The following is a 27020-nucleotide window of genomic DNA, read 5'->3' as shown; positions in this document are numbered from 1 at the left end:
GACTGTGACTTCATCAACCTTTTAATGAGTGTAATATTTTTGTCTGTCTATTCGAAATACGTGCCCATATGAGCATACCAATAGCAGCATGATGGTAATATATCACCCGTTTAGACACAGACAAAAAAAGATGTTGGTTACACGTTAAAAAAAAACGGAATATTTAAAGAATTAAACTAATCAATTAAATGAATATTATTGCTGCAATCATTTTAATTGACCCTCTCTTTTTATATCAAAAGCTGACACTTAATTCCTGATATTTATCTTTGTCCATAAGAAATGAGTGTAATATTTTTTTAAATATTTAATTACATCTTTATCCATAAATTGATTTACAAAAGAAGTGAAGAAAAAAATTTCTTTCAATGTACCTTTTTGTACCTTTTCATAAAAATACACTCAGTAACAATTTACAATAATTGTGAATAAAAGACAAAAACAATGCGTACTTAAGAAAAAAAAATTTAATGTTTTAACAATTATTACATATAAAGCCCATATAGATAATTTTTGGACTTGATCGATTATCCGTACACAAAAAAACCCACCTCTAAACAAGCCAAAAATACAATACTCCGAACCCATATCTATATAGGAATAAAATACAATAAATAAAATATAAACAAAATAATCCAAACAAAAACAAAACAACATAAAACAATTAAAAAATATAAAAGCGCATGTTGAAATCTCTCCTGTCTTTTTCATCCAAATCTACGCCAAATATAGTTGGTCTGTTGCTTAAAGTATATAAATTAACTAGCAAAAATACGAGAATTTAGTATTTGCCAATGATCCAAAAAATAAGGTCAAGCTCAAATAGTACCTGTCAGACAGACATGTACACATTACAATTGTCACATACACGTAACAGAGCCGACCTACAAAATGTAGAATTTAAAAAAACCAACCAAAATACAAAAGCCTAACATTGACCAATGAACCTTGAAAATGAGGTCAATGTTAGATGAGGGTGGTATAGGGGGCGCTTGCACGGGAAAAAACGTGAAATAAGACATAATTTCACGTTGAACGTGAAATAGTTTCTGAAATGAACGTTGCACGAAAAATAAATACTTTTATGTGAACCTTTTGTTACTGAGTCACTGTCTTATTGTATATATTAACGCTTTATTTTACATAATATCCCGATATTAAATATTACACCGATTTAGTATACACATTTATGATATAATTGGTTTAAGGCTTTTAAAAAAGTATTTCTTGACGATCCCAGACAAGTGTTTGAATTTTATTTGAAAAATACTGAGCACGCAAAATAAGACTTTTAAAATCACGATGCACGTAAAATTAAATAAGCAGAACACGTTGAACGATGCACCCGTCTTACACGACTGAACGTCAAATAAAAAAGTAAAAACACGTTGAACGTCAAATAAAAAAGGCGATCACGTTGCACGAAAATAACCCTTTACAACCCTCTTAGATGATACCAGCTAGACCGACATGTACACCTTTTATTCCTTTCAAATAGTTGACCTTTATACTTGCAGATCAAAACACAAAAACTTAGCATTGACCAATGAATAATGAAAATGGGGTCAAGATCTGATGAAACTTGACAGCATGACATGTATCCTTACAATCATGTCATACACCATAAAATATAGGTGCGCAATTTCTTATAGTATCTGAAAGAAAGACCCAATTATGTTACTTTAACCTTGATCAATGATCCAAGAAAGAAAGTCGAGGTCAGATGAATCACGAAAGACGGACATGTTGGCGTTTGGCTCGTGTTGCTTAACTGTGTAGTCATGATTGTTGTATACACCAGTGTTTCTATTTTGATCATGATATTGTCGATTTTTCAATGGACTTTAAAAGAAGTTGTGCGTCAACAAAATGACCACAATAACTTCAAAAGATGAAATTAGATAATGATGTTTTAATTGATATAATTCCTGGTGTTAGAACTGCCATTTAAATAACACTTAAAGCAATAAATATTTGCCTTTTTATATTAATAAAACATGCCTTTATTTTCTGTAACGTTAGATTATACTGAAATGTACTTAATCCTTTTCATGATAACGACCAGGAAGTAATGATAGTCTACTGTTTAAATGTACTGAATGACTATTTACTGTTTTGATAACTTGAAAGGGGATGTAATCCTCGAATTTCGTATTCGATATCAACTAATTTTCCTGTCACTGTTATCAGTCTAAATTAAATACAAATAATTAAGTTACAGAAAGTTTAAAGAAAATGTGTTTATTTATCTATGTTCGACTTGCATGTTTAAAGTCACAAACTTTTGATTATAAGTAACTTGCGAAAAGACTTGTTCAATCGCAACATACTTGTATATGTCTTGATAGCTATAAATCCATAATATTCATAAAATAATAGCATCAATTCTTCTTAAATGCACTCGTATGGCCTTTCGGGACATTTAAAATATTTACGATCAATGTGAAATAGAAAATGCATTTTAATTCATTAAAAAAAATATTTATTATGCTGTCAAAAATGCCATGTATAACGCTGTATAATAAAGAAAACATACAGTATTTTCCCCGATCCCTACCCCCTCCCCCTTGTATTATTCTTGTCGGCCTATCTAGCAAAATCTACCTATTGTTTTAATGTTTTGGTTTTCGTCTTGAGCATGCGTGACATACTTGCGGACATAACGACAACAATCAATCAATCATGAAACTATAAAAGTAAGCCACCATTCAACTTTGTGGAAGGGTTATGACTTTTATAAATTACGAAAATGTATTTCGGACCAAGCATGCATCCATTTTTTTTTCTCGCAACATTTATTAAATGCTGTTGTTTTTTCAAAGTTAGAAATCACAAAACATTTGTATATCATTGGTCAGAAAGTTTCGTTCATACGAATGATTTCCAAAGAACTAAGTCTTATATGAAAGTAAGGAGATGTGGTATAAATGCGAATTGCAAGGAAAGAATCTCTTATTGCGTGGATGTAAGGAACTATAATAAGTGACCTTTACATACAAGTATATCCTTCAACAATGAACAAAACTCATACTGTGTTGCAGACGACAAAACATTGTCCAAACATGACTAAAGCGAAACCATACACCCCAACTCGAGAAAAAAAAACCCAGCAGACTGAAGTTATTACAAAACTGTAAACGAAAAACAAATATAACAGGCAACAAACAATGACGCACACTAAATTAGTGGATGAATTTGGGACAAGTACACATATAATGTATCTTGTGGTGGTATTTTCACTGATAACGTCGTATATAAAATGTACGTTGAAACAAGAAATACCAATATGCTTAAGGATACCAAGCTCAAACAAGGAAGTTGTGACATTTGCTTCCAGTTTTTATCTTTAAAAATTGTATGTATACCTTATGTCTATCTTATTGATATTAATACGATTCAAATTGGTTAAGTTTTGCATCTATTATACAATGTTATTCCATGTACGAATATATACATTACACGCCGAAATGCATGTACGAATTTCAAGTAGATTTCAGAAAAATTCAAACTGGTCGAGTAAAAATCAGTACAAATATAGGTCATTTTTACTGGTGTGTAGTGGTAGTATGTAATATGCGAAAGCTTAGTACGTAAATCAATATTATTAACTAGAATTAAACAAAGATATCGGTATAAAGTCTAATACCTGAAATTACAGCTTTTGAAAAAAAACAAAAAAATAAGAACAAGGGCTTTATAAATATTTTAATATGAGCGTCACTGATGACTCTAATGTAGACGAAACGCGCGTCTGTCGTACTAAATTATAATCCTGATACCATTGATAACTATATATCCTTATAAGAAATGTTATATAAAAATTTGCATAAAATGAGACAGCTTTTTATAAACTTATAAATTTTGCACTAATCTTAAGTGATTTTTTTCTTCAAATCTTTAAATCATGAAGTATTCAGTCTTGCATTGTAGCAGTACATCCTTCCCGCTCCGACCCCGTTGTTTTCATGTAATAAATTAAGTTTATGATTTTGATTAAAAAAAAAAAATCGAACTTAATTATTCTTACTTTTCTGTAATACTAAGTAATGCTTTCACTTAACCTAAATATTAAGCTAACACCCCCCCCCCCTCTTTCTATGATTTGTTGAGAAAATACTAATTTCAAAACATTTTTATCAAATGCTAATAACAATTCAATAGTTAGTTAAAAGCAGAAGTTTGTATCCGTGTAAAGTTTAAGTGCTGTTTTTTTTTTATGTACATAAATAAACAAAGGCTATAAATGATGATATGAAAGCGATACTTTTAAAAGTATGATAGCGTTTTTTTTAGCATCACTATAAGTTACAATAGAGGTAACCGGTGAGATCACGAATCACGTACGAATCACGAACGTATCACCTAATTTGACGTATGACACGAAGCGGGATCAATAATTTAAAGTTAGGATGCCTAACTGTTCATGAGTATCTCGCTTTGATTATAAGTGCATTTTGTTTTGATTGATACACGTACTGCCTGTTTTATTCTTTTTATTTTGTATGTCGTCGTCAGTCACGGAGCATTTTCTGGTGGGAGTGGAGTGGGGTTATATTTAGAACAAAATATTTTGATTCTGATTTTGGTAAAAAAATAATTCTGGCCAGCACCTAGAGTAGGAAAGGACCGTATGATTTGTAAGGGGAGGACTGAAATAAAAAGACAGGACAGGCTATAAGGATAAAAAGATAGGCTCTCTTATTTTTCATTATTGCAAACTTGAAGCTTTTAAAAACAAGTAACAACTTACATTGGATGCAATACCAAACTCTCCAAAACCACGCATCTCGCGTTGAAATTGTGACCAAAACACGAGTTTAGGGTCCGATCATTTAACTTGCATGGAAAAAGGGAGGGGGGTATTCTTTTAAATAAATAACTTGATTCCAAATTCTTAGAGACTAAACGAATAAAGAATGGCTATAAATGGCAGAGACAAAAATAATTTCTGACGAGAAAATTCAACATGTCCTTCCTTGAACATGCCCTTCCCCAAGTCCCATTTTCAATTTAAATGGCTGGTCTCATAGTTCAAAATTTCTGCCCCAATCATAGATTTGCCTGATAATTTTCGCCTAGTTATTTCTTAGGCCTGAAATTAGCGGCCAAGTCATATAATAAGGTTTTAATTTCATACCCAGATATGTTTTTGACGAGTTAAAAAATTACCAATTCCAGCGGAATGTCTGTATATATTATACAATATACTTTTATATATGAAGTGACCCCTCCTTGGGCGCATACATGCAAAGCTTTAGAGAGAATAAACTGAACATTTGTATTAATTCGAATCATTGTTTAGGATGAGCTAAATAACATAAAGGGGAGATTCCTTCTACTCTTTGTACTACCAAATACTTAACAGAAAACTTCAGATATATATACTATGGGCTCTTTTGCAAAATAAACGATGAATAACCAAATAAGATATAATAATATAATTTTATAATTCCAGCGTATTAAGTTCAAAATTTTCAGTTTTAGGCGTTCTATTCTTTTTTCACGGACCAAATATACTAAATAATACTTGTGACCAGCAACCACATACTAGATGGGGGGTAAGTAGACGCCCCTTTGATTGTAGGATCGGAGCTGGCAGGTCACGTACATAAATTTGCTGGTCAGGAAAATAAAAGTAATAAATATGCTGGCTCCCACCTAAAACAAAGTGGCTTCCAAATTCTATTATCCGGTAAAATGATACATGTGTAATAAATAATCTTGCGTCTAGCAGTTGAATTTTTTTTTCTAAAATAAATAATCTGACTGACCAAATCTGCCCGGCCGGTCCCCTCAGAATCAAATGATTGCCTCTTTATACCCTCCTCAAAGATTGATGATCTATACCCGCTTTAATTGCGATAAAATAATATAAAGGAAAAAGACGCGGGGATGGGGGTTGGGTATCTACATTTTTGTAACTGATTTTTTTTATTATTGGTTGCAAATTTCTTGTAATGGACAGTGTCCCCTACAGTCCTTTGCAAGAAATTTGAGATTAACATGAAAAGGTGGCGCGGGGGGCGGGGGGATTCTTTTGGAAATATTTTTTTTCTTCAAGTTAAATGGTCGGTTCCTACTAGTTAAAATGTCTTCTATATATATGTTTTTCTTTCAAACAAATGCACCGTGGTTAATTAATAGATTGTCCCCATGATTAAATCATGCTATCATTCCACGTGACTATTAAAAGTGTAGAAGGTGACCACCACAGATATACATTAATACGTACTGTTTCGTTTTGATCCGTACATAGGCACTTCCTGTATATAAGTTAAACATACATAGTCTTATATATCCATCCTTATACTTGAAAGCTCGTATCACATCGTTGTTTTCTAATAAAGGGAACTTTGTGAGGTGTCAAGGGGTATTTTAGTCGATTATTCGATTTCAATAAACTTTACCCAATATGAAAATCACTGCTCCTAATACGTTCGTTCGTCATTATTCGTCGGTTCGTGATCACCCCGGTTACCTCTAGTGTAACTTAACCAAGTTTACGGTCACTGCTAGAAGTCAATAATTAATACATCTTCTGTTTGACAATATATCGACATTCACCTCAAAGCTTAAGGCTTTAAACCCTCAAACCTTTAAACAGATTTATTCAGAAGAGATATAGTTACGATATTGTGGTCAGGTCATTTAAGATGGCATATTTATACAACTCGTCTACACATCAACCCAACAATGTTAGATCTGTAAATTTACCTTCGCAAATTTTATATATATATATATATATATATACTTTTTCACTCTTTTGGTCTTTTGGAAAATGTTGTTTGTGCTGTTTTTAGACCCTTCTACAACGAAATTTGTTTGACATGCACACGTATAAAAATTGCGGTTTTTATCCAACGCAGTCATAGGTTTGAACGTAGTTTTCAATTTAGACTCGTTTATATATATATATATATATATATATATATATATATATTATGGATGTTCATTCTCAATTTTATTCACTCAAAGGACCTTTGCATTCGAAAATACATTTATTTAAAAAAAAACAGTTATTGGTTTGATACGGGTTATGTTCTTTTCGTGTATTTTTATGATGGTAAAATTACTAAACCCATTACGGTAGGATTGTGCTAGATTTTTATATGATACAAACACAATCTTTCATCAGTTTAATTGAGGTCTGGAGCTGGCATATCAGTTACTGCAAGTAGTCCTTAATTCATTTATGTATCATTGTCAATTTGCTCACTTCTTTTTTGTTTGTTACCTATTTTGACTTGGACTCGAACTTCTTTTGAACTCAGTTTAACTGGGAGTGTAGCTGTTGTTTGTTTATTCTACGCTGGCTAGTGATATAGAGGATGGTTGAGATCTCAATAAACCTGTTTAATCCCGCTGCATTGGTGCGTATGTCCGAATTAAGAAGCCTCTGTCCTTTGTTAGCTATATATAGTCTTTTATGTTTTATCAATTTTTAAGTTTATATATATGTTTTGGAGTTTAGTGGGATGTCCGTTTTCACTGAACTTGTACTCAAGTTGTTTAGGGGCCAGCTGAATCCTGCCTCCAGGTGCGGAATTTTCTTGCTGTGTTGAAGAACAAGTGCTTGCCTTCTGCTATTTTCTGCCATCATAGATGTTTTTTGTCTTTTATACACTCGAATCCAAAAAAGTTAAAAAGGCCAAATAAAGTACGAAGTTGAAACATTGAAAACCAAAATCCCTAAAAAGTTTTTCCAAATACAGCTAAGGTAATATATGCCTGAGGTAGAAAGCCTCAGTATTTCAAAAAAATCTAAAAAAAAAATATATAACCATATCAATGGCAATTCATGTCAGCACACAAAGTGCTGACTACTGGGGTTATGAAGATATATTATGATTGATTATTGTGAAATTTTAATTCCAATACTCTATTGAATACATTTTTAATTTCAAGTTGTTGTTCAAATTTCATTTTTTTTAAAAACATTTCCTAAATTGATAAAATTCTTTGATATAAACATGTACAAAGAATATGTCTAGGTTGGCTAAGACGTGTTCGAGTATGGTTCAGACTAGGACAAGCATGATTCAGACTCGTATAAAATGGTTATGTACTGGTCGAGTACAAGTTCAGACTGTTAAGTATGGTTCAGACTGATGTCAAGTAAAAGTCAGACCAATTCAGACTGGTCGAGTAAAAATCATACATGATACATTTGATATAAGGGATCATTTCAGACTTTTACTGGTTTGTAGTGAAATTGATACCGGCGTCACACATTGATCAGCGTGTAGCACCGACATACGCCGGACGTGGTCAAAACCCATGTACAATACGCTACTCGTTTTGGACGCATTTAATGTGTCAATCATATCTGCATTGTGTGCAAAACTAGCTAAAAGCGTATTTTAGCTGCTGGAAAATTTCTTGGAGTTCAATCGTTCACTAAACGTATCCCTTTGCATTTCGACGTACATGTGTACATGCAACGCGCGTCTAACGATCGCTTAGCGTTCCACTTGTGTGTATCTAACGTATACGAACTAATTCAATTTTCTCTATACGTCTGGTGCATGTAGATCTATACGCCAATGTGTGGCGCCGGCATAACTTAATGTCATTTTAAAAATGAGAGGTCCATGAACTCGTTTTCAAACTAAATCAGTCCAAACGGTTTCCCCTGATATATCACAGTTCGACGTAACGAAAACTAACGTCATAACATCCCCTGCAACTGTTTCGCATGACACTTTTACTTTGTTTATTTGGTTCATTATATCAACCATATATGTTCGAAATAAGACGTACTGAATTTAGTGCTCATCTGATGTCAAATTGATTTTTTTTTTCATCGTATATATACTTTTGTTGTGAATAATCCTTAAAAGTTACGAATTGAATTTTAGGCATTGTCAAAAGGTGTTGCTGTGAAACATATCATCATGGTTATAACCTTCTCTGGCGCCCAGACATGGATTTTTGCAGTTCGTCTTTTTATTTATTACATGTAAGTATAGAAACTATCTATAACATGTTAATTATTCTTATTCTCTTATTAATTCTTTTTTGTAAGTTTAAGGCAATATACTTGTTTGCTATTAATGTTTTGTTTGTTTATGGTTTTTATAACATTTAATTTGTCAGTGTGCCTCATATCAAAAATGAGTTTCTTTTCTTTGAAGTTTGTTTGCCTCAATCAAATATTATAAAACTTTTTCGTAATGCTTGATACCAAAAAATTATAACATTAATTTAAAAATTTTGGTAAATGTAGAGTTGTACGATATGTTTTCAGCAAAAAAACATTCATAATAACTGCTATTTTATGTATGGCGTAACATTATTCTCTAGAGAATTAACACACTCCTTGATTGAAGAGAGGGTTTGTCAATTTTTAAACGTTTATCCAAAACCAGAGATAATTTTTCTATATTATTTGAAATGAAAAAGAAAAAAAATATTGCTCGAAATGGATAAAAACCCTCAAATACATTAAATCTGACAAAAAAGAAGGTTCTACCTGATAAATGCATGTGACTACAGCAAGTGTGTTTAACCAGCTGCATTGCTATTTGATGACACGGGCTTGCGTTTTGCGTTATTAGATTTAATTTCGTAGTACATTCTTGTACTTGCAAAAATGTAATAATATGTGTCGTAGTAGAGACACAAACATTTTGAGTGTTTGTTCCTTATTGTCAATTTACTGTTTAACAGTTTGATATACAAAATATATTTGAATTATTTCAATATTCAGACCTCATTATTATCGTTTACTTTCAGAATAAGCGAGCAATATCAGGTATGTATGCTGACCACATGTATACTAAATGGCAAATGATAGATTACAGATTGTTTCCGAAGTTAAAACGATTATCTTTATCTTTCAATATTCAGCTAACTGTTTTGGATATTGTTATATAACGAGTGGCTTTTATATTATTTAAAAAAACAAAATTTGCATCTTTCTTTCAATTTGGTAAAGCTTATATCAGAAATTGTAACTGAATGATGATCTGAATATAAGAACATTTGAAGTAAATATCATTGAGAAAGGACTGAGTCACTTATCAACACGGTTAATCGGAATTAACATATATCGGGTTGCAGATTGAAAAAATAGATACAAGTTCGAATTGCTTGATAAGCTGTAAGCTAGATAGCCTGGAGAGGCTACTGAATAATGAATAAATAATCTTTTAGTTGAAAAAGTACCCATTTATTTTAGGATGTAACTCTATAATTTACGCAATTAATTGTTAAAATTCTTCGTAGTTCCATACTGGCGGGTAAATCCTACAGTAATACGAACATTTATTCCGTGCCAAAATTGAACTGGGTTCAAAAAGACTACAAAAGATCTTTTTAAAATAATATATATTCCTCTTTAAGATCTATATAATATTGGCCTGATTTCAATTATGATTGCCATTTAAATCCGAAAATGCTGTGGCTACGAAGATTTGGCTACTAGACAAATTTATAAACTTGTTTCATAGTGATGGTTACATGTACCTTTGTTTTTGGAGAATTGATTTAACGAATTCACAACAATTATTTTTTTTATACTTTGTTCATCCTGTAAAAGCTTTCCTGTCAATCTATGTTCGTTCTTTTCCAAAAACGTTTACCATATAATAAAGCCCCATACTAATTGTAAAGACAAATGAATTAAAAGCAAAACAAAAACAAATTGAGCATTAATGGTCGAAGGGATGATATCGTGTTGGAATTCAAAAACATTCAACTTTTTGCCGATTTTTCCTTGATTTTTTATAATCAATAGTAAGTCAAACTTGCAAATTAAAGAACCGTTGAGAGCTAATCCGTTAGCAAATTACTAATACTATCATAACAGTTCAATATCATTAAAACTGAGCTGTTTTGGATTTTTACTAAATTTAAACATGATTATTTCATAGAAATTATATACTCAAACCATATTGGAAGATCGTATATTTTCACTTTAAGAATTTTACTTAAAAGAAGTATTACTGAAAGGATAGCTGTAATTATGACCATTGACATATATGTCAATAAAAAGTTTGTTTCTTGTTTTAACCGTCCAGTATCGAGTATTGACCGACAAGGTTGTAAGGGAAACGTTTTGAAAAGGTAATTGGTAATAATCATAAGATTTTGATATCTCCAATGTATTGGAATGTCCAATTCCTTATGATGTGTCGGGTAAACTGTTTCATAGACGTCATAATAATGCCTTGATGAAGAAAAAAACGATAACATATTTCTGATATAATAATTACAGTATTAAATTCTGGCACATCATTTCATTCCTTTTGAGAGCGTGAGGATAATTAGTTTATTGCAACTAGCAGCATTTACTATGTTTTAGTTAAGGATTTATAATTATCATCATGTTGTATTGGGAGTAATTCCCTCCGATTTTTTGTTAATATAGGTATCATCATGCGTAACATTTATTATAAGGACCCCTTTAGGATCTTTGATTTTATATATAGGCAAACATTATTACGCTTATAAGGTTATTTTTGATAACAATAATAATAAAAGTAGTAGAAGTACAATGTACATGTAGTAGTAGTAGTAGTAGTAGTAGTGATCATAGTAGAAGTAGTTCACGTTGTAGTACTATAATACCTTATTATTAAGACGAGTTCAACCTTGTGTGCATGATTTTCGAAAGGAAATCAATTAATGACCGATACTTTTTCTGCAGGTAGTAGATTCACAAATCTGTAACATAGAAATACTGGATCCTTTTTGGCCATCTCAATGGTACCTGGTAAGATGCAATAACTAAAGTCTTCCTATGGTTTTTTTTTTTGTATATATTTATTTTATCATTTACCAATTTTGTATATGTTGTACGTTGAGGTGTACTATATAAGCTCACATGTTTAACGATATTAAATATCAGTTGTTTTAATATTTGATTACACCATGTACAAAAGATCACCGGCAACCACACGTTGATTTGTTTTATACAATGGGTTCGGAAAGGGATTAATTTTCATAGAATTACAGAAACTTTCATCTGTAACTGTTACTCCCGCTTATGATTTTATTACATCGTGCTTGTTGTATATATAAAGACATTTAAACTGGGAGGTCGGCAAAGGTTCTAAACGCCTCAACGCATAAACGCAAAGAATACGAATAACTAGCAGAGGACTAAAAGAGGGACGAAAGATACCAAAGGAACAGTCAAACTCGTAAATCTAAAACAAACTGACAACGCCATGGCTAAAAATGAAAAAGACAAACAGAAAAACAATAGTACACATGACACAACATAGAAAACTAAAGAATAAACAACACGAACCCCACCAAAAACTAGGGGTGATCTCAGGTGCTCCGGAAAAAAATTGTGTTTTGATTTTAATTTGGAATACTTACAAATTCTTTTTTTTTCTTTTTGTGAACATGAATGAATAAATTTTATTTTTTAATTTCCCACTGTAGGACCTCCGAAAAACTTATGAGCGTAAACTCGTTGTAATTGATAGCCGAAGACAAACGAGCACAAGTGCAAAATGTTTATAAATACTAGACAAATACAAACAAAATATATATATACAATGAAACAATGTTTCAAACAAATTAAGGTATAATTTTGTAAAAACGATTCCAGTACCGCATCACCGACCTGTTAATTAGACATTAACTGAGTGTCTTTAGCTATTAACTGTGTTTGCATAAGGCTGAGAAACATGTGTTTTGCTAGCTTCAGCTAGGTACAAATACTTAAACATTAATGTAGTCTTTTTTAATCAATGGTAATGAGATATATACCTGAAAAGTACTAAAAAGCAAACAATTCAGGGTATAGACACAGGATTTGAAAAAGAGAAGGTCGGAGGTGCTTCTGAAGAATAGAAACACAATTATATACTATAATCGGTATTAAAGAGAAACAATTATTATTACAGAATAAATCTTCGAATAAGTATGACATGAACGTCCTTCCTGCATGGAGGAGTTGTATAAATGGAACTGGGGTTACTGTCGGTGTTGTAGATATGGGCATCCAAAATCATTTTGATCTAAATGTTGTGAGTATTTTTTGTAGTTGCATGTGAAATTATTAGGTTTATGAAGACAAACACATATTGGACATACTGTTTGAAACACTATTCAGTTAGGTTTGTGTATATTAATTTTATAATAATTTAATAACAAAGTGTGTGTTAACGACATTGCCTGGCTGGTTACTCCAGCGAGATCGCTTCGGTGCCAGAAATCGTTTGTTAAGCTTTAATAAATGTGTTGTTGTCAAGTTGGATAAAGACGGATAATCTTTGTTTTGCGTAGATGGAGTTTGGACTATTGACTATTGTTGTTTGGTTTTTAAGTTCCTCATGACAACAGCATGGTAGGTTATGCAGCCCGCTGCCTACAATGATGAAGTACTGGTCGATGTGTCTAAGAGAAATTAATAACGATGAAAGCATTATCGGGACCAAGGTAGTGAAACAGTGAAACGTAGGTCCATTATACAACACTATGAAATATATGTCCTCGGACGTCCGCGGACGACATATACCACAAAACCAGGTTCAACCCACCACTTTTATTCCCCTTTAAAAGTGTCCTGTACCAAGTCAGGAAGATGGCCATTGTTATATTATTGTTCGTTTATGTGTGTGTTGCATTTAAACGTTGAGTCGTTTGTGTTTTCTCTTATTTTTGAGATATTGAGATAAGACGTGGCACGGTACTTGTCTATCCCAAATTCATGTATTTGGTTTTTATGTTATATTTGTTATTCTCGTGGTATTTTGTCTGATGCTTGGTCCGTTTCTGTGTGTGTTACGTTTCGGTGTTATGTCGTTGTTCTCCTCTTGTGTTTGGTGCGTTTCCCTCGGTTTTGGTTTGTTACCCCGATTTTGCTTTTTGTCCATGGATTTATGAGTTTTAAACAGCGGTATACTACTGTTGCCTTTATATAGCAATCCCTCGTCCATAATTTGTTTTGTCGTGTATGCTAACGCAGAAATTCACACCAATCAAAATGTTGACTGTACAGGATTGAATTGGTTTCTGTCATCGAAAGAAGTATGTTGTTAAGACCCCTACCAGTAAAGCTACATCATATATCGCGAGTAAAGAGTAGCTGACCAAGCACGTTCGTTACGCTGTAATGAATAAGACTGAATGCTGATGGATTCATGATGATGATTTGTAATTAGCACATAACATCTACATCTATCCGTCCGATCAAATTCATTGAATAAGCTTCCGAGTTTCATACATTGTAGTACACACATGCATAATGTGGCAGATTTAAGCTAGTTTGAAGGCGGCAACACTCCCTTAACCTGGGATAGTGGCGGAACAGTACAAAATAACAAATATAAAAATAAGTTGAAAAAGGCTTAACTCATTAGACATCAGATGGATACAGCTATAAGTGCATCTAGGAAAACACTAAATCCACTACTTGTACATCCCAACAACAAAAAGACAATAACTGTATATCTGACAGTTATTACCAATGTCATTTAAACTGATCGGGCGGAGCTTACGTTTTGATTTGCATAAGGACAGTCTATTTGAAGATCTGTGTGATTAGGATGATTGCCGTTATAATTATTACTGATTTCTAATCACCTATCAGTGCCACCAAAGGAATTTACAAAAGAATGACTGGACACTTCATTGATGAGTTTATCCTAAAACACCTATCTATCAATGGAATGGTATATTATGAGCGAAACGGTTAAGCTCCGCCCAGTCAAGTGAAATAAATTGAGTAATACTGACATCAAATTCAAAGCCCATAAAACTAACAATGCAAACACATCATTTATATAGACTGAACAAGTTTATTTCTTATCGTAATTACTCATAAAGTAACTAAATGTAAACATTGTTAACCGAAACAGCATTGATAGATAACATTCAGAAGAATACATGAATAATTAGATTTAAACCATTATATGTTTGATTGGTCTTTTGTCGCGAATGCTCGTTGATGCGTGCTAATATTAGTATCATGGTGTTTCAGTGACCTAATACGATATATATGGAGCCATATTGAATTTACTAGCCCCATATATATCGTATTAGGTCACTAACCGACAACACCGTGTTACGAATTTATCTTACCGACTGCATGACAAAGTGATCAAGTCTTCAATACTTAGTATTAAGATCCTACTTCTATTTCCCTTTACAGAAAACAAATGCAAATAATAACAACTTATTTTATTTCAATCTTTCTCTACATGTATTTATTTCTTCGTCGGTTGAATCCTGTCAGATTTCTTTTTTTTAAGGGAAGTAACTCCTTTATGCAAACAATAATAACTTGTTAGCTTTACATTTGTTTTATGAACTTATTTTAACCTTTCATCATCAATTTCGTCGTCTGTTGAATCCTTTCAGATTTTTCTTCAACACCTTGGTTGTGGCATCTTATCTGTTTTGAAAGGGAATTAACTCCTTACTTACCCCATATGGTATCTAACCATGTATGGTAACTTACCATGTATTGTAACTTACCATATATGTTTTAGGACACCCAATATAAAGTTTACATAGTCACCACGTTTATTCATTTAACCAATCATATCTCTATAAATCTATAGGAGGTAAGATATGGTCTCATATATATCAGGACCTTATAAATTCCTGATAATTTCAATTGTGTTTTTACGAATTTTCGTCATATATGTTGATACTTTACAATCAATTTTATCATGCAATTCCTGTTTTCTTGTTCTAATGTCATATGCAAATGTGGCGTAAAGCACGCATTACTGTGAAGTAATGTTAAGTGTTCATCTGAAGTTACTAAAAGTACTAGATATATAAATATTTTATATCCTTTCTGTGTTTTTCATGAGAAAACATTGATTTAAAGTAAGTATATAAAATTATGATCTGTTAATTTATTTGCAGAATAGACGTCTTAACTTTGATAGCGTAGGCAGGGGTACCGTTGCTGCTTTGAAGTAAGTAGTTGTAAACTAGGTAAACGGTCGATGTTGATTTCTTTTCATGCCCTTAAACCCTGAGTATCTCTTTAATCATATTTGCTGTTAACCGTTTACTATGTAGCTAAGATCAAAAGGTAGTTTTATTCATTTTTAATTGCTATGTAGAAATGCTCGAAACCTGGCCATATAATAATACAAACATACTGACCTTAAATGAGGAGTAAAAAGCAAAAAAAATGTATTCCAGACGTAAAAAAGATTAAAATTATTTTGTAAAGTATCAAATAGCTCAGATGAGTCATATGACATTTTCATTTATACCCGGCCTGCTCAAATATTTCTTGTAAAAATACAGTTATCTTACTCGAGATCACTTGAAAATTTAAAAAAACCCACACCACCTGATGATGAAACATCCACATGCCAAGGTTGCAATGTTTGCGTCAACAGACGAAGATGTTATGGCCTGGTTATGTTTCTTGCGGAACAAACATTACATTGTAAGCTGATTTAAGGTCGAATTTTAAGGTCGCCATGATAAAAGACACTCAACATCATGGTGATACATGAAAGGTCTAGGTCGTGATATCTCCTTTTTACTCAGGACATACATTTTAATCAAGAATAAAACACTTAAAAAGAAATTGTATCGGTAAACACAAAAACTCGCCTTGGTAATCACTACAAAACTACTTTTAAATAGGCTATTGTTAATTTTGGATATTTTTTTTAAAGAAATATCGACATATATACCCCATTTCCCATACTTATAAAACTTCCGAATTTGGCCGATATTAAGATATTAAAGTTGCCATATTTGAAAGCCAAATCTTTTTAACATTTGGTTCGAATCTTTTGAATTTTTTAAGATGTTCTGCCAGGCCTATTTTATTAAAGAGAGAAAAGCAAGACAAATTAAACGACAGATATATATGGTCAAGAAGTCAGAAAGTATTTTAAATAAGAAGAATAATTAAGGTGGAAAAGGCATCATCCATTCGACTCAAAAAAACAAAACGACACCTCGAAGTATTTATGAACCAACTAAAAATAATAACTGTAGGATACACACAGCTTAAAAATATTATAAGTGTGGGTTGTTGTAAGAGAACATGCTTACAATAGTATTATGCCCCATTAAAAGTTGAAGCTGTATACATCAAAACTATATTAGTGTATACATACATTTTGTTGGAGACACAAAACGGATTTTGTTCTCTCCTAAACTGTGGTGATCTCAATGTCCCAGGAAGAGATAGAGCATACTCTACATGTGACATCTGTCATGTCTGTGAGGTTTAGTTTAAAAGTAACACATTTCATGTTTCTACATAGACATGGGACTAGAGCAGCTGGTATTATAGGGGCAGTGAAAAACAGATTTCAAACAGTTGGGATAGCGTTTGGTTCTGAACTTGCAGGTATTATATTGAAATTAACGATGCCTTAAGAAATCTAGTATAAAACTTTACTTTACACACTGTATACATAAATATTCCATAATGGTCAATCAAATTTTCAAAAGAATTAATTCAACTAAAACTATGATATCAATTATCATCCTACAAGTTGGATCGCTTAAATTGCAAATTTATGTAAGCAGCGAAAAAACACAATCATGAAAATCATGGTTGAATTTCTATAATTTTGTTATACATATGTATGGCATGGGAGTCTACAATCGAAATTGATAGAATGTATTCATACTTTTCCAAAAGGTAGAATACATTGATTTATGTTCAAAAATGTAGTTCAAATGATAGGTCACCGCTACAGGTTGTTACAAAATGACTTATTGTATATCATAATGGATTATACAGGAAAAAGTATCATTATGTGATTTGGAGCTTAGTTAAATGATAGGATAGTAAAATGAAATATGAGAAGATAGCTTTTAGAAAATGCTTCGAGAATATCAACAAACAAGATAGAGTCACCGTGCGGTTTTTTTCCGGCTAAAATACAAAATAAGCAAAATTCCAAGATTACTTCAGAAAATGCAGTATTTCAGAGTTACCTCCCTTAAAAATGTCAATTTAAAAACATTAAAAATCAAGTAAAATTAATACACACTTGTAAAAATAATAATATTTATAATTGATAATCATATAAATTGTTCTTTTGAATGCAAATTCACAGTAGTTGTCTGCATTCTTGCATCACATTAAGCTATTGTGATAAATAAATCATGACCTTGTATGCTCTGTTTTTTTTACAATCCAAGATGGCAAAAGACACCAATACCACCTTTAATTCTGAAGAAAAAAATATCAAGTCATTTCTAGTTTTTATGCCCCACCTACGGAAGTAGAGGGCATTTTGTTTTCTGGTCTGTGCGTCCGTCCGTCTGTGTGTCCGTTCGTTCGTCCCGCTTCAGGTTAAAGTCTTTAGTCGAGGTTCCTTCTGATGAAGCTGAAGTTCTATTCACTTGACACTAAGTACACATGTTCCTTGTGATATGATCTTTCTAATTTTAGAGTCAAATTAGACATTTGACCCCACTTTCACGGTCCACTGAACATAAAAAATGAAAGTGCGAATTTCAGGTTAATGTTTTTGGTTATGGTAGTTCCTGATGAAGTTGAAGTCCAATCAATTTGAAACTAAGTACACATGTTGCCTATGGTATGATCTTTCTAATTGTAATGCTAAATTAGATTTTTTACCCAATTTTACGGTCCATTGAACATGGAAAATTATAATGCGAGTGAAGCATCCGTGTACTTTGGGCACATTCTTGTTCAGTCAGTTTTCAAACTTACCAACTGCGGTGAACTTTGTTAATGATTAGACCTTTTCAAAAAAGTCAAGAAAGACCTGTTTAGTATATGTTCACACTGTTCAGTAGTTTTATTATTTGCCTTAACATATTAAGAACATACAGGATTGTTTGAAAAGTTAATAAACAGTACTGACTTGTTGCATTCACTGTCTAGGTTCTTGATTTCAGACACAGTAAGTGATTATTTTAAAAGTCGAATCACACACAGTTAAGAGAAAGGTCCAGCTGTACAATTTAGTCTTAATTTTTTATCTAATAAAATTGTAATTTACAATATTTATAAATCCCAGTTTAAAGAAAAACAACTAACATAGATAGTTTCATAGAGTGCCAACAATTGATTGATAAAAATATATAGCTTTCTTGATTCTGATTTATCTATTTTGGTTTAAATATCTTTAAAAGAAATAAAGTAATACTCAATACAGGACACCATGCCTTGCAATTCATTGTAAATGTTTGCAGATTGGGTTTTTGCTTGATCAATGGCCTTTACAGAAGATGGGTGTTATCTTTTACAGATCTCAAGATAGCATCGTCATCCGTATTTAACACGTTCAACACAGCAGCGTTAACCTTTCGCAAGGATATTATTGACATATACTCCTGCAGTTTTGCCAATTTCCATACTGGAACAAGGACATATCCATTACTAAGAGACCAAGAAGAGGCTTTTCGTCTTGGAACTTCTTTGGTAAGGCATATTTTGAAAAACAAAAACAATACACATTTAAAATGAAATGAATGCAAGCAAACACTTAGACTTATTAATTCAATAAGCTGTTTTAATTGCATTGATTTTTCATACCAAGTTGAAGCAAACGTTTGATTTGTAATTTGTTTCATTTATTTTACCATTCTAGTGAGCATTTTAATTCAAAGATGAAAAATAACTGTTTTTCAGGGCAGAGGTGGTCTAGGTTCTATATATGTTTTTGCAACTGGTAATAGCGGGGGTGAGGAATCGGATATTCTCCGGGATAGCTGTGCTTATGACAGATTGGTATCCAATAAGTATGTTATTGCGGTAGCAGGTAAAAACTTAATGTAGTTTAGTGTTATGCCCCTCTCTATGAAGCGCAACAAACAACACACTCAGGGGTTCTTAACTGCTTTATATAGTTAAGCTGTGGTGAATATAAACGCATTATGTAGTAAGATGTTAATAAGCCGGGGTTACGTTATCCTGGGGAGCATATGTACTAAATTTCAAGTTAATTGTAATTCAACTTCATAAACAACTACGTTGTACCAAACACCTAATAAATAAAATCAGAAGCGGGACAGACGGATTGACGATGAAACGCACAGACCGAAACACTTTATACCCATCAATGGGTCATAAAAACATTACAATATCAAGATTCTTCGTAAACTAGTTACAACATTTTTGTTACGTTACTGACCTTTTTTTCAATAAACAATCGACATTTCCATGGGAACCAACTGTGGGCTTCTTCTTACCAACTTTTTATTCCTTTTTATTGGAAAATTCATCAACGCATTTTAAGAAGATTATAAAAAAGCTAGCATTATCCTTCAACTTCACTTTTCAAGTAGGAAGTAAAAAGTATCGCTACAAACATTTTACGAACGCCATATTGAATTGGTTGACCACTAAGGAATATGTGTTTTACAGATGATGTTGGATATGTTCAAAATGTCTTAACATCAATGTCTTTCTTTTTTCTCAAACGTGACCTACAAAATAAGACTTGTCGCCGGGTTTGTACTTATATGCGAAACTTAACAGGTGCTATTTAATTTGTAGAACTTCAATCGACCTGCAATTATCACCAGTTGTTTTTGGTTTGGTTCGTATTGCTGACTCTTTAGTGTTCTGTGCTGAGTTTTGTTTACTGATATTTTCATTTGGAAAATCTCGTCGTCAATCGACAATAAATGACAGGGAGAGGCCAAATAATCTCAGTGTGGTGACTAATAGAACGAGGCAAAATTATTGTTCCAAAAAGAGACAAATGGATTAGACACAAGTTTTCCAGCTTAGTAACGTCTTCTCCAATAATGCCATCGGCAATGACCTGAAAAGTTTGTATGTCCCAATAGAGAGGCCCTTGGCATAATTTAATTGCATTAGATCTGTTTATGTCGGCGGTCAATGACATAAACGATAATATTTAAACGAAATGTTCCCATTTCCTACGGGGCGCCGAATGGGACTCGTGTGGCTTTGTAATCGAAATTCAATTCCGTATGGACAAAAGTGAGGTTTGTTCAACAAAAATGAGTTCAGTTTAACAAAATTGGTAGCATACTACAAATTCAAATTTTGTCATACAAAATTATCTTTCAGTGTTCAAAAGTTATTTTGTCATAACAACATTCATTTTGTTACCTAATTTGAAAATTGGGCGACAAAAGTCAATTTTGTATGCCAATTAGTTTAGTTTGAATTGTGTGAACTAGTTTGCATACAAAACAGATTTTGTCACAAAATTCAATTTTGTGTTTATTTTTTTGTAGAAAAAGTTGAGTTTTGTTAAAACAATTTTGTGCCACAATTGTCAATTTTGTGTCATAAAATAAGATTGAGAATGGAAATGGGGAATGTGTCAAAGAGACAACAACCCGACCATAGAAAAGACAACAGCAGAAGGTCACCAATAGGTCTTCAATGTAGCGAGAAATTCCCGCACCGGAGGCGTCATTCAACTGGCCCCTAAACAAATATATACAAGTTCAGTGGTAATAAACGCCATACTAAACTCCAAATTGTACACAAAAAACTATAATTAAAAATAATACAAGACTAATTAAGGCCAAAGTCTCCTGACTTGGGACAGCCTAACAAATGCGGCTATGTTAAACATGTTTATGTTCAACCCTCTCCCTATACCTCTAGCCAGTGTAGAAAAGTAAATGCATAACAATATGTACATTAAGATTCAGTTCAAGAGAAGTCCAAGTCTGATGTCAAGTGATGTAACCAAAGAAAATGAACAAAATGAAAATAATACATAAATAAAAACAGACTACTAGTTGTGAACTGACATGCCAGCTCCAGATTTCAATTAAACTGATTGAAAGATTTTGATTTCATCATATGAATATCAGGCAAAATCCTTCCCGTAAGGGGTTCAGTATCATACCATCATAACATGTATGAGAAAAACATAACCCGTGTCATGTCAACAACTGGTTTTTGAATAAATGTGTTTAGTTCCGATGCAAAGACACTATAATTGAGTCAATATTAACGCCAAAATACCAAATCTTTAATGACCTGACAACAGTATCATAACTATATCCCCTCTTAATAAGTCTATTTAAAGGTTTTGTTAGTTCCCGAGATGAATACTGACATTTTCGTCCTTTATAAAGAATATTTCCATGTGATATACCTGAACGTATAGAAGTCTGCATATTTACGAATGTCCTTATACCGATGATAAAATTTAGTAAATGTTTGGACTAGTTTGTGATATCGAAAACCCTGGTGTAATAATTTTTCAGTAATACATAAATTCTTTCGTTAAATCTAAAACATTGTTACAATCCAAGCGAATCGTACAAGTTGAAATATATGAAGTCAATTTTGTGTGAAAAAGTCATTTTGTCTACACAAAAATAACACAGAATTGAATTTTGTGATGACAGGTTCAAAAACGGAGTTGGTAGTTATTTTTGTGTTGACAAAATTGACTTTTGAGACACAAAATTGACCTCTGTCACAAAATTTTCAATTTTCATTTCTGTCTAACAAAACTTAATTTTAGAACCCAAAAAGGAAATTTAATTACAAATTCATAGGATGCTGATTTAATCAACATGTTAATTGCGTACACATTAAAGTTTGTCTCACCAAATTGACTTTTGTGTTTTAATTTCCATGTCAGGAAACAAAGTCAATTGTGTGTGCAATTAAGTTGATATTTGCATACCTATCATGACAGAAAAGAATTTTCTCTACAAAAATGAATTTTCATAAAAAAAATCTGTATCACATAGTTTTGTAAGACAAATATGATTTTGTTATGACAGAATTGAATTTTGTGTACACAAAATTGATTTTGATTACAAAAAGTTCAAGTCCCATTCGGAGGCCCCGTATGTCCGTCTTGTAACAAACGTCATTCTATATATATATGTAATTTTTTAATTACCGTAAAACTTTAGATTTTGATATCTTATTCTAAATTAGAATTTACCTCTCGAAATAGGAAATATTGATTTTATAAACGAAGATGCAAGTTATACGTCAATAAAACACCAACATGACGACACAACAGACAACATACAAGGTGTTTTAGTTTTTTGATGATAACAAAAATGAATAATGTTGTATGAAAGATAATGCAAAAAACTTGTCTTGATAATGCAAAATTTGCACTAAAAACAAGTCAAAAACGGAGTTGGTAGATGTTATAATGCAACTTTGTACATTGTAGTAAACGTGAAGTCGTGTAAAATGTCATGTGAAATGTCCAAATGAATTCCTCCATGAATTTGAATGTAGAAAAAAAATAGAATACTTTTCGTCAACAAATATTTTTCTTAACTGCTTCATTTTTTTCCCTTCTTTTTTGTAGGCATTCAGCATGATTTACAAAAACTCCCAAACGGTGAAGCATGTAGTGCTATGATGGTTGCCGCGTTTACAGCTGCACCTGGTACTGGATCATTCAAACTGGTTAGTAATTAATGGAATACACAATTTGATTTATTGTTAACATTATTATTGTAAAAGAGTTTTGAAAGGGGGGGGGGGGTCAACGATAAATGTATACACATTATGCGCCTTCGGTTCAATCGATTTACAATAAATATTCAAATGAAAGCTACTTCGTATGTTATTATAAATTATTTCTTCCATGTATTCATGTAATTAGAAACTCCTTTTTTGAGGATAGGATTTGGTTAAGTGGAAAGCACAGCATGTTATTGCTATCGAGAAAGTCTCGTCTCAATGGATATCTAATGCACATTTGTTACAATTTAACGTGATTATTAATAAAAGATATACAGATATTTCATAACCCTAATTAACTTCATGAGCATGTGCTATTTTCAGTACTGAACTCGACCTGAAAATAATTAAAGATGAAATCATTCAGCATTTGGTCTACTAAGACAGTGCATATTTTCATTGATGGGTATGAAATCCTATTTGGACAAATTGAGTTTTTTCTCTTTGTCAGTTAATGTTTCTACATCAAGATTGGCACAAAACAGAGGAATTAGAGAAACAAATTTTGTTGACAATAAAATCAAAATCATAAAACCCTTATTATGAATAGAATTTAAAAGATCTTTCCGATATGCGGCTTGTTATTGATGCTTAGTACACATGGTCTATAATCTATGAACTTGCATAATGAAACATTGGAGGCAAACGTAAAAACCTATGAACTGTAAATTGAAAAAAAAGTATGATTAAAATGCATCTCTGTAGGGGTTACATTGTAACTTAAAACTAATAAGAACAATTCATTGTATCTCCTTTCAAGTTGTGAAAAACTATTTGAAGAAAAAGTATTGACGGTTGGTTGTCTGAATCGCCTTATGATTTCAACGATAGTTTTTTGAACCCATAGTTTTACAAACTTTGTAATATTCTGAGGGGTTTCAGTTCTTTTTTGTTATAAGCTTTATCAAAAAATCAATTCGACTGTTTATGTAACAAAATTATGGCAAATAGTTTTTCGTAAAATGGTTGTCAAAGTATAGATTCATATACTTATAAAATGATTTTATTAATCACAAATATTTTCAGAGCAGAGAAAACTTGTCAAGAAATAAAAAATACTAGACGTTTTTTTATAGCGGTTCATAATTTATTATGATGCATAATTTATTTGCCTACATTCTAAGCTCATTTTCTCTTACATGAAAACATTTTAAAACTTGTATCAGCCTAAGGCAAAAATTAACAATGAACCTTAAAACCATTAAAAAATTATTATTTGATAAAAAATCTTCCAAGCACCTCATTAATCTGTCTATGTGTTTGTAAATGGTGAAAGGGTGTATATCTACTTGGTTCTATGTTAAAGAACTATATCATGTCTCCAACTAGTATGCCTTGTAGACTTTTGGCGAGGCACCTTTGTATTCCGTCGCATTGCTTGAAGCTAGATGTTCTAGGTAGCAACATTTTAGTTAACTTATTTATAAGGTTTCCCTCCAATAAATGACTAAAATAGTCTATGTGTTGCTGGCATATGTATGATCGGAAAAATATATAGCCATTTGATGAGGAACTTTCTGTTTTGAATTTTCCTCGAAGTTAAGTATTTTTGTCATTTTACTTTAGACTGTAAAATAAGTATTATTCATATTCTAACATATTAAGATCCAATGATATATAGTTGTTAAAAAGAAATTTATAGCAAAACAAAAATGACAAAAACCATCTTTGATACCAATCTATAAGATATAAAATTAATAAGAAGTACAAGTACAACACGAATAAAGAAATCCAATTCAGTTGGTACTTTGAAATTGCTATCGGTCACTTGATAGCAAGCTTTGATATATATTAGCAAAATGAAGACGCTCATAAAATATGACCAGGTGAACATATCAATATAATGACGAGTGTAAACGTTCATAATTAAGTATTGTACTATCAAAATGTAATAAATAAAATTAATGTTTATTTAAATATGTAGGACTCAGAACCGCGATGGTCACGCCGAAGAACGATGGCCTACGCTGAAGTGCGATGGTTAACACGCTGAAGTGCTATGGTTACATTGTGACGTGCACTTAACACGCTGAAGTGCGATGGTGGTTACAGTGTAGGGCGATGGTCTGTCTGTCGCATTTAGTAAAAACAAACTGTATAATTACGTATATGAGCTGATAAAATGAAATCACATTATTGAGATTTTACAAAAGTAGCTGCTAGCCTCGCGTTTGGAAGATCTTTTATTTTCTGTTCAAGTCAAACCAAAGACTTTATTTTTGATATTTTAATATAATTTTGAATTTGTCAATTTTCCGATTATCACGCTGGAATATAGTCAGATCTAGGGTGTTCAAGGACAAAATGAACAAAAACATTTAGCGTGTATGTCTATACGTTAACAATAAGCAGGTTAAATGTTTTGACAATTTAAAAATTGATCACAACAATTATTCCTATTTATTATTTTCGGTACATGGCTTTGGAAATTCAACTTTAAATGCAATGTGACTGATTAATTTTTTTGTAGACAACGACAGACATTGAAAATTCTTACACGCAAAATTTCAACCAGAATTCAGCAGCAACACCAATGGTTTCTGGAGCTGTAGCGCTTGCTCTCAGTGCTAAGTATGTAACTAATTAGGATGTCAATTACTCTCTATTCATACTGCAATATGAGTTCAATTTTTGTTGTTGTTAATCAAAGATCATTTTGATAATCCTCAAACTTGTAAGCTTTTAATTAATACAATGGAATATATAGGTTTGTTTTTACCCTCTTAAACCATGTCTATTTAAAACGATCGCATAAGTTCTAGTCAAGAGCACTAGATATTGCGAATTTTCCAAAAGCACTTTGCAATAGCAAGTAATCAGGGAGAACACGCGTAAATTATGCATTTTCTATACTAGAAAACCATTAAAATGGAAAAACTGATCAACAGTCGTGTAGAAAAGTAACACATACAGTAAACTGGTATTAAAAACACACATCTTGCCTTGCTTGTTAAAGAAAAAATTATTATAAATATCCCTTTCACGAATCTGACCTAACGAATAAAACTGTTTACCGGGTTTGTAATAACACGAACAACACGACGGATGTCACATGTTGAGAAGGATCTTCTTACTTTTCAAGAACATTTAAAATCACTTCAAGTTTTGGTGGCGTTCGTGTTGCTTAGTTTGCTTAGTTTGGATTTTTTAATGTTGTTTCTTATGTACTATTTTTTGTCTGTTTTGTTTTCTTTATTTAGCCATGGCGTTGTCAATGTTTTTTTTTTCAATCTACGAGTTTGAATGTCCCTCTCGTAACTCTCGCCCCTCTTTTAATCATTATTTTGTAGGGTCCTATTTGGTCATGTGGTATAATTAGCTTTGAGACAACTATCCAACAAGAACATACCATGTAGTGGAAACAACTTTATGTCACCTTACGGCCTTCAATAATGACCAAATGCCGATTTATATATCAGACAACGACACTGATTTGGAATAAGTACAGTGATCGGCTTAGACTTATATTTTTGTCTTTTTAGGTTAACAGCTTTTCAAATGTTTCGGGTTCGAACATCACTGAAGAGAACAATTGTTACCGTTTATAACTCTGACGGTTAACTAAAAGTCCCCGAGAGTAACTTCAGCCCAGTAGCCAGTACTTAGGTACTTAGGCATGGAAATACGGACTTTGTGTTATTGAAATTTGCTTAAT

The 27020-nt window shown here is 32.2% G+C and overlaps 1 protein-coding gene across 1 annotated transcript in view; it reads left to right on the top strand.

Annotated features, from left to right (window-relative positions):
- The first annotated feature begins 3273 nt into the window (after window positions 1-3273).
- LOC134705968 (neuroendocrine convertase 2-like) overlaps window positions 3274-27020 on the top strand; it is a 46733-nt gene continuing 22986 nt past the window's right edge. Inside the window, exons 1-11 of the mRNA XM_063564681.1 lie at window positions 3274-3355; window positions 8859-8959; window positions 9736-9754; window positions 11651-11716; window positions 12864-12986; window positions 15838-15890; window positions 17211-17296; window positions 19179-19351; window positions 19562-19691; window positions 23208-23308; window positions 25836-25936. Coding sequence (XP_063420751.1) covers window positions 3287-3355; window positions 8859-8959; window positions 9736-9754; window positions 11651-11716; window positions 12864-12986; window positions 15838-15890; window positions 17211-17296; window positions 19179-19351; window positions 19562-19691; window positions 23208-23308; window positions 25836-25936 — 1022 coding nt within the window. The 5' untranslated portion in view covers window positions 3274-3286. The remainder of the gene's footprint in view (window positions 3356-8858; window positions 8960-9735; window positions 9755-11650; window positions 11717-12863; window positions 12987-15837; window positions 15891-17210; window positions 17297-19178; window positions 19352-19561; window positions 19692-23207; window positions 23309-25835; window positions 25937-27020) is intronic.

This window comes from Mytilus trossulus, chromosome 2 (genome assembly GCF_036588685.1).
Source record: "Mytilus trossulus isolate FHL-02 chromosome 2, PNRI_Mtr1.1.1.hap1, whole genome shotgun sequence".
Lineage (NCBI taxonomy): Eukaryota > Metazoa > Mollusca > Bivalvia > Mytilida > Mytilidae > Mytilus > Mytilus trossulus.
This window is presented reverse-complemented; position numbering and strand designations above follow the sequence as displayed.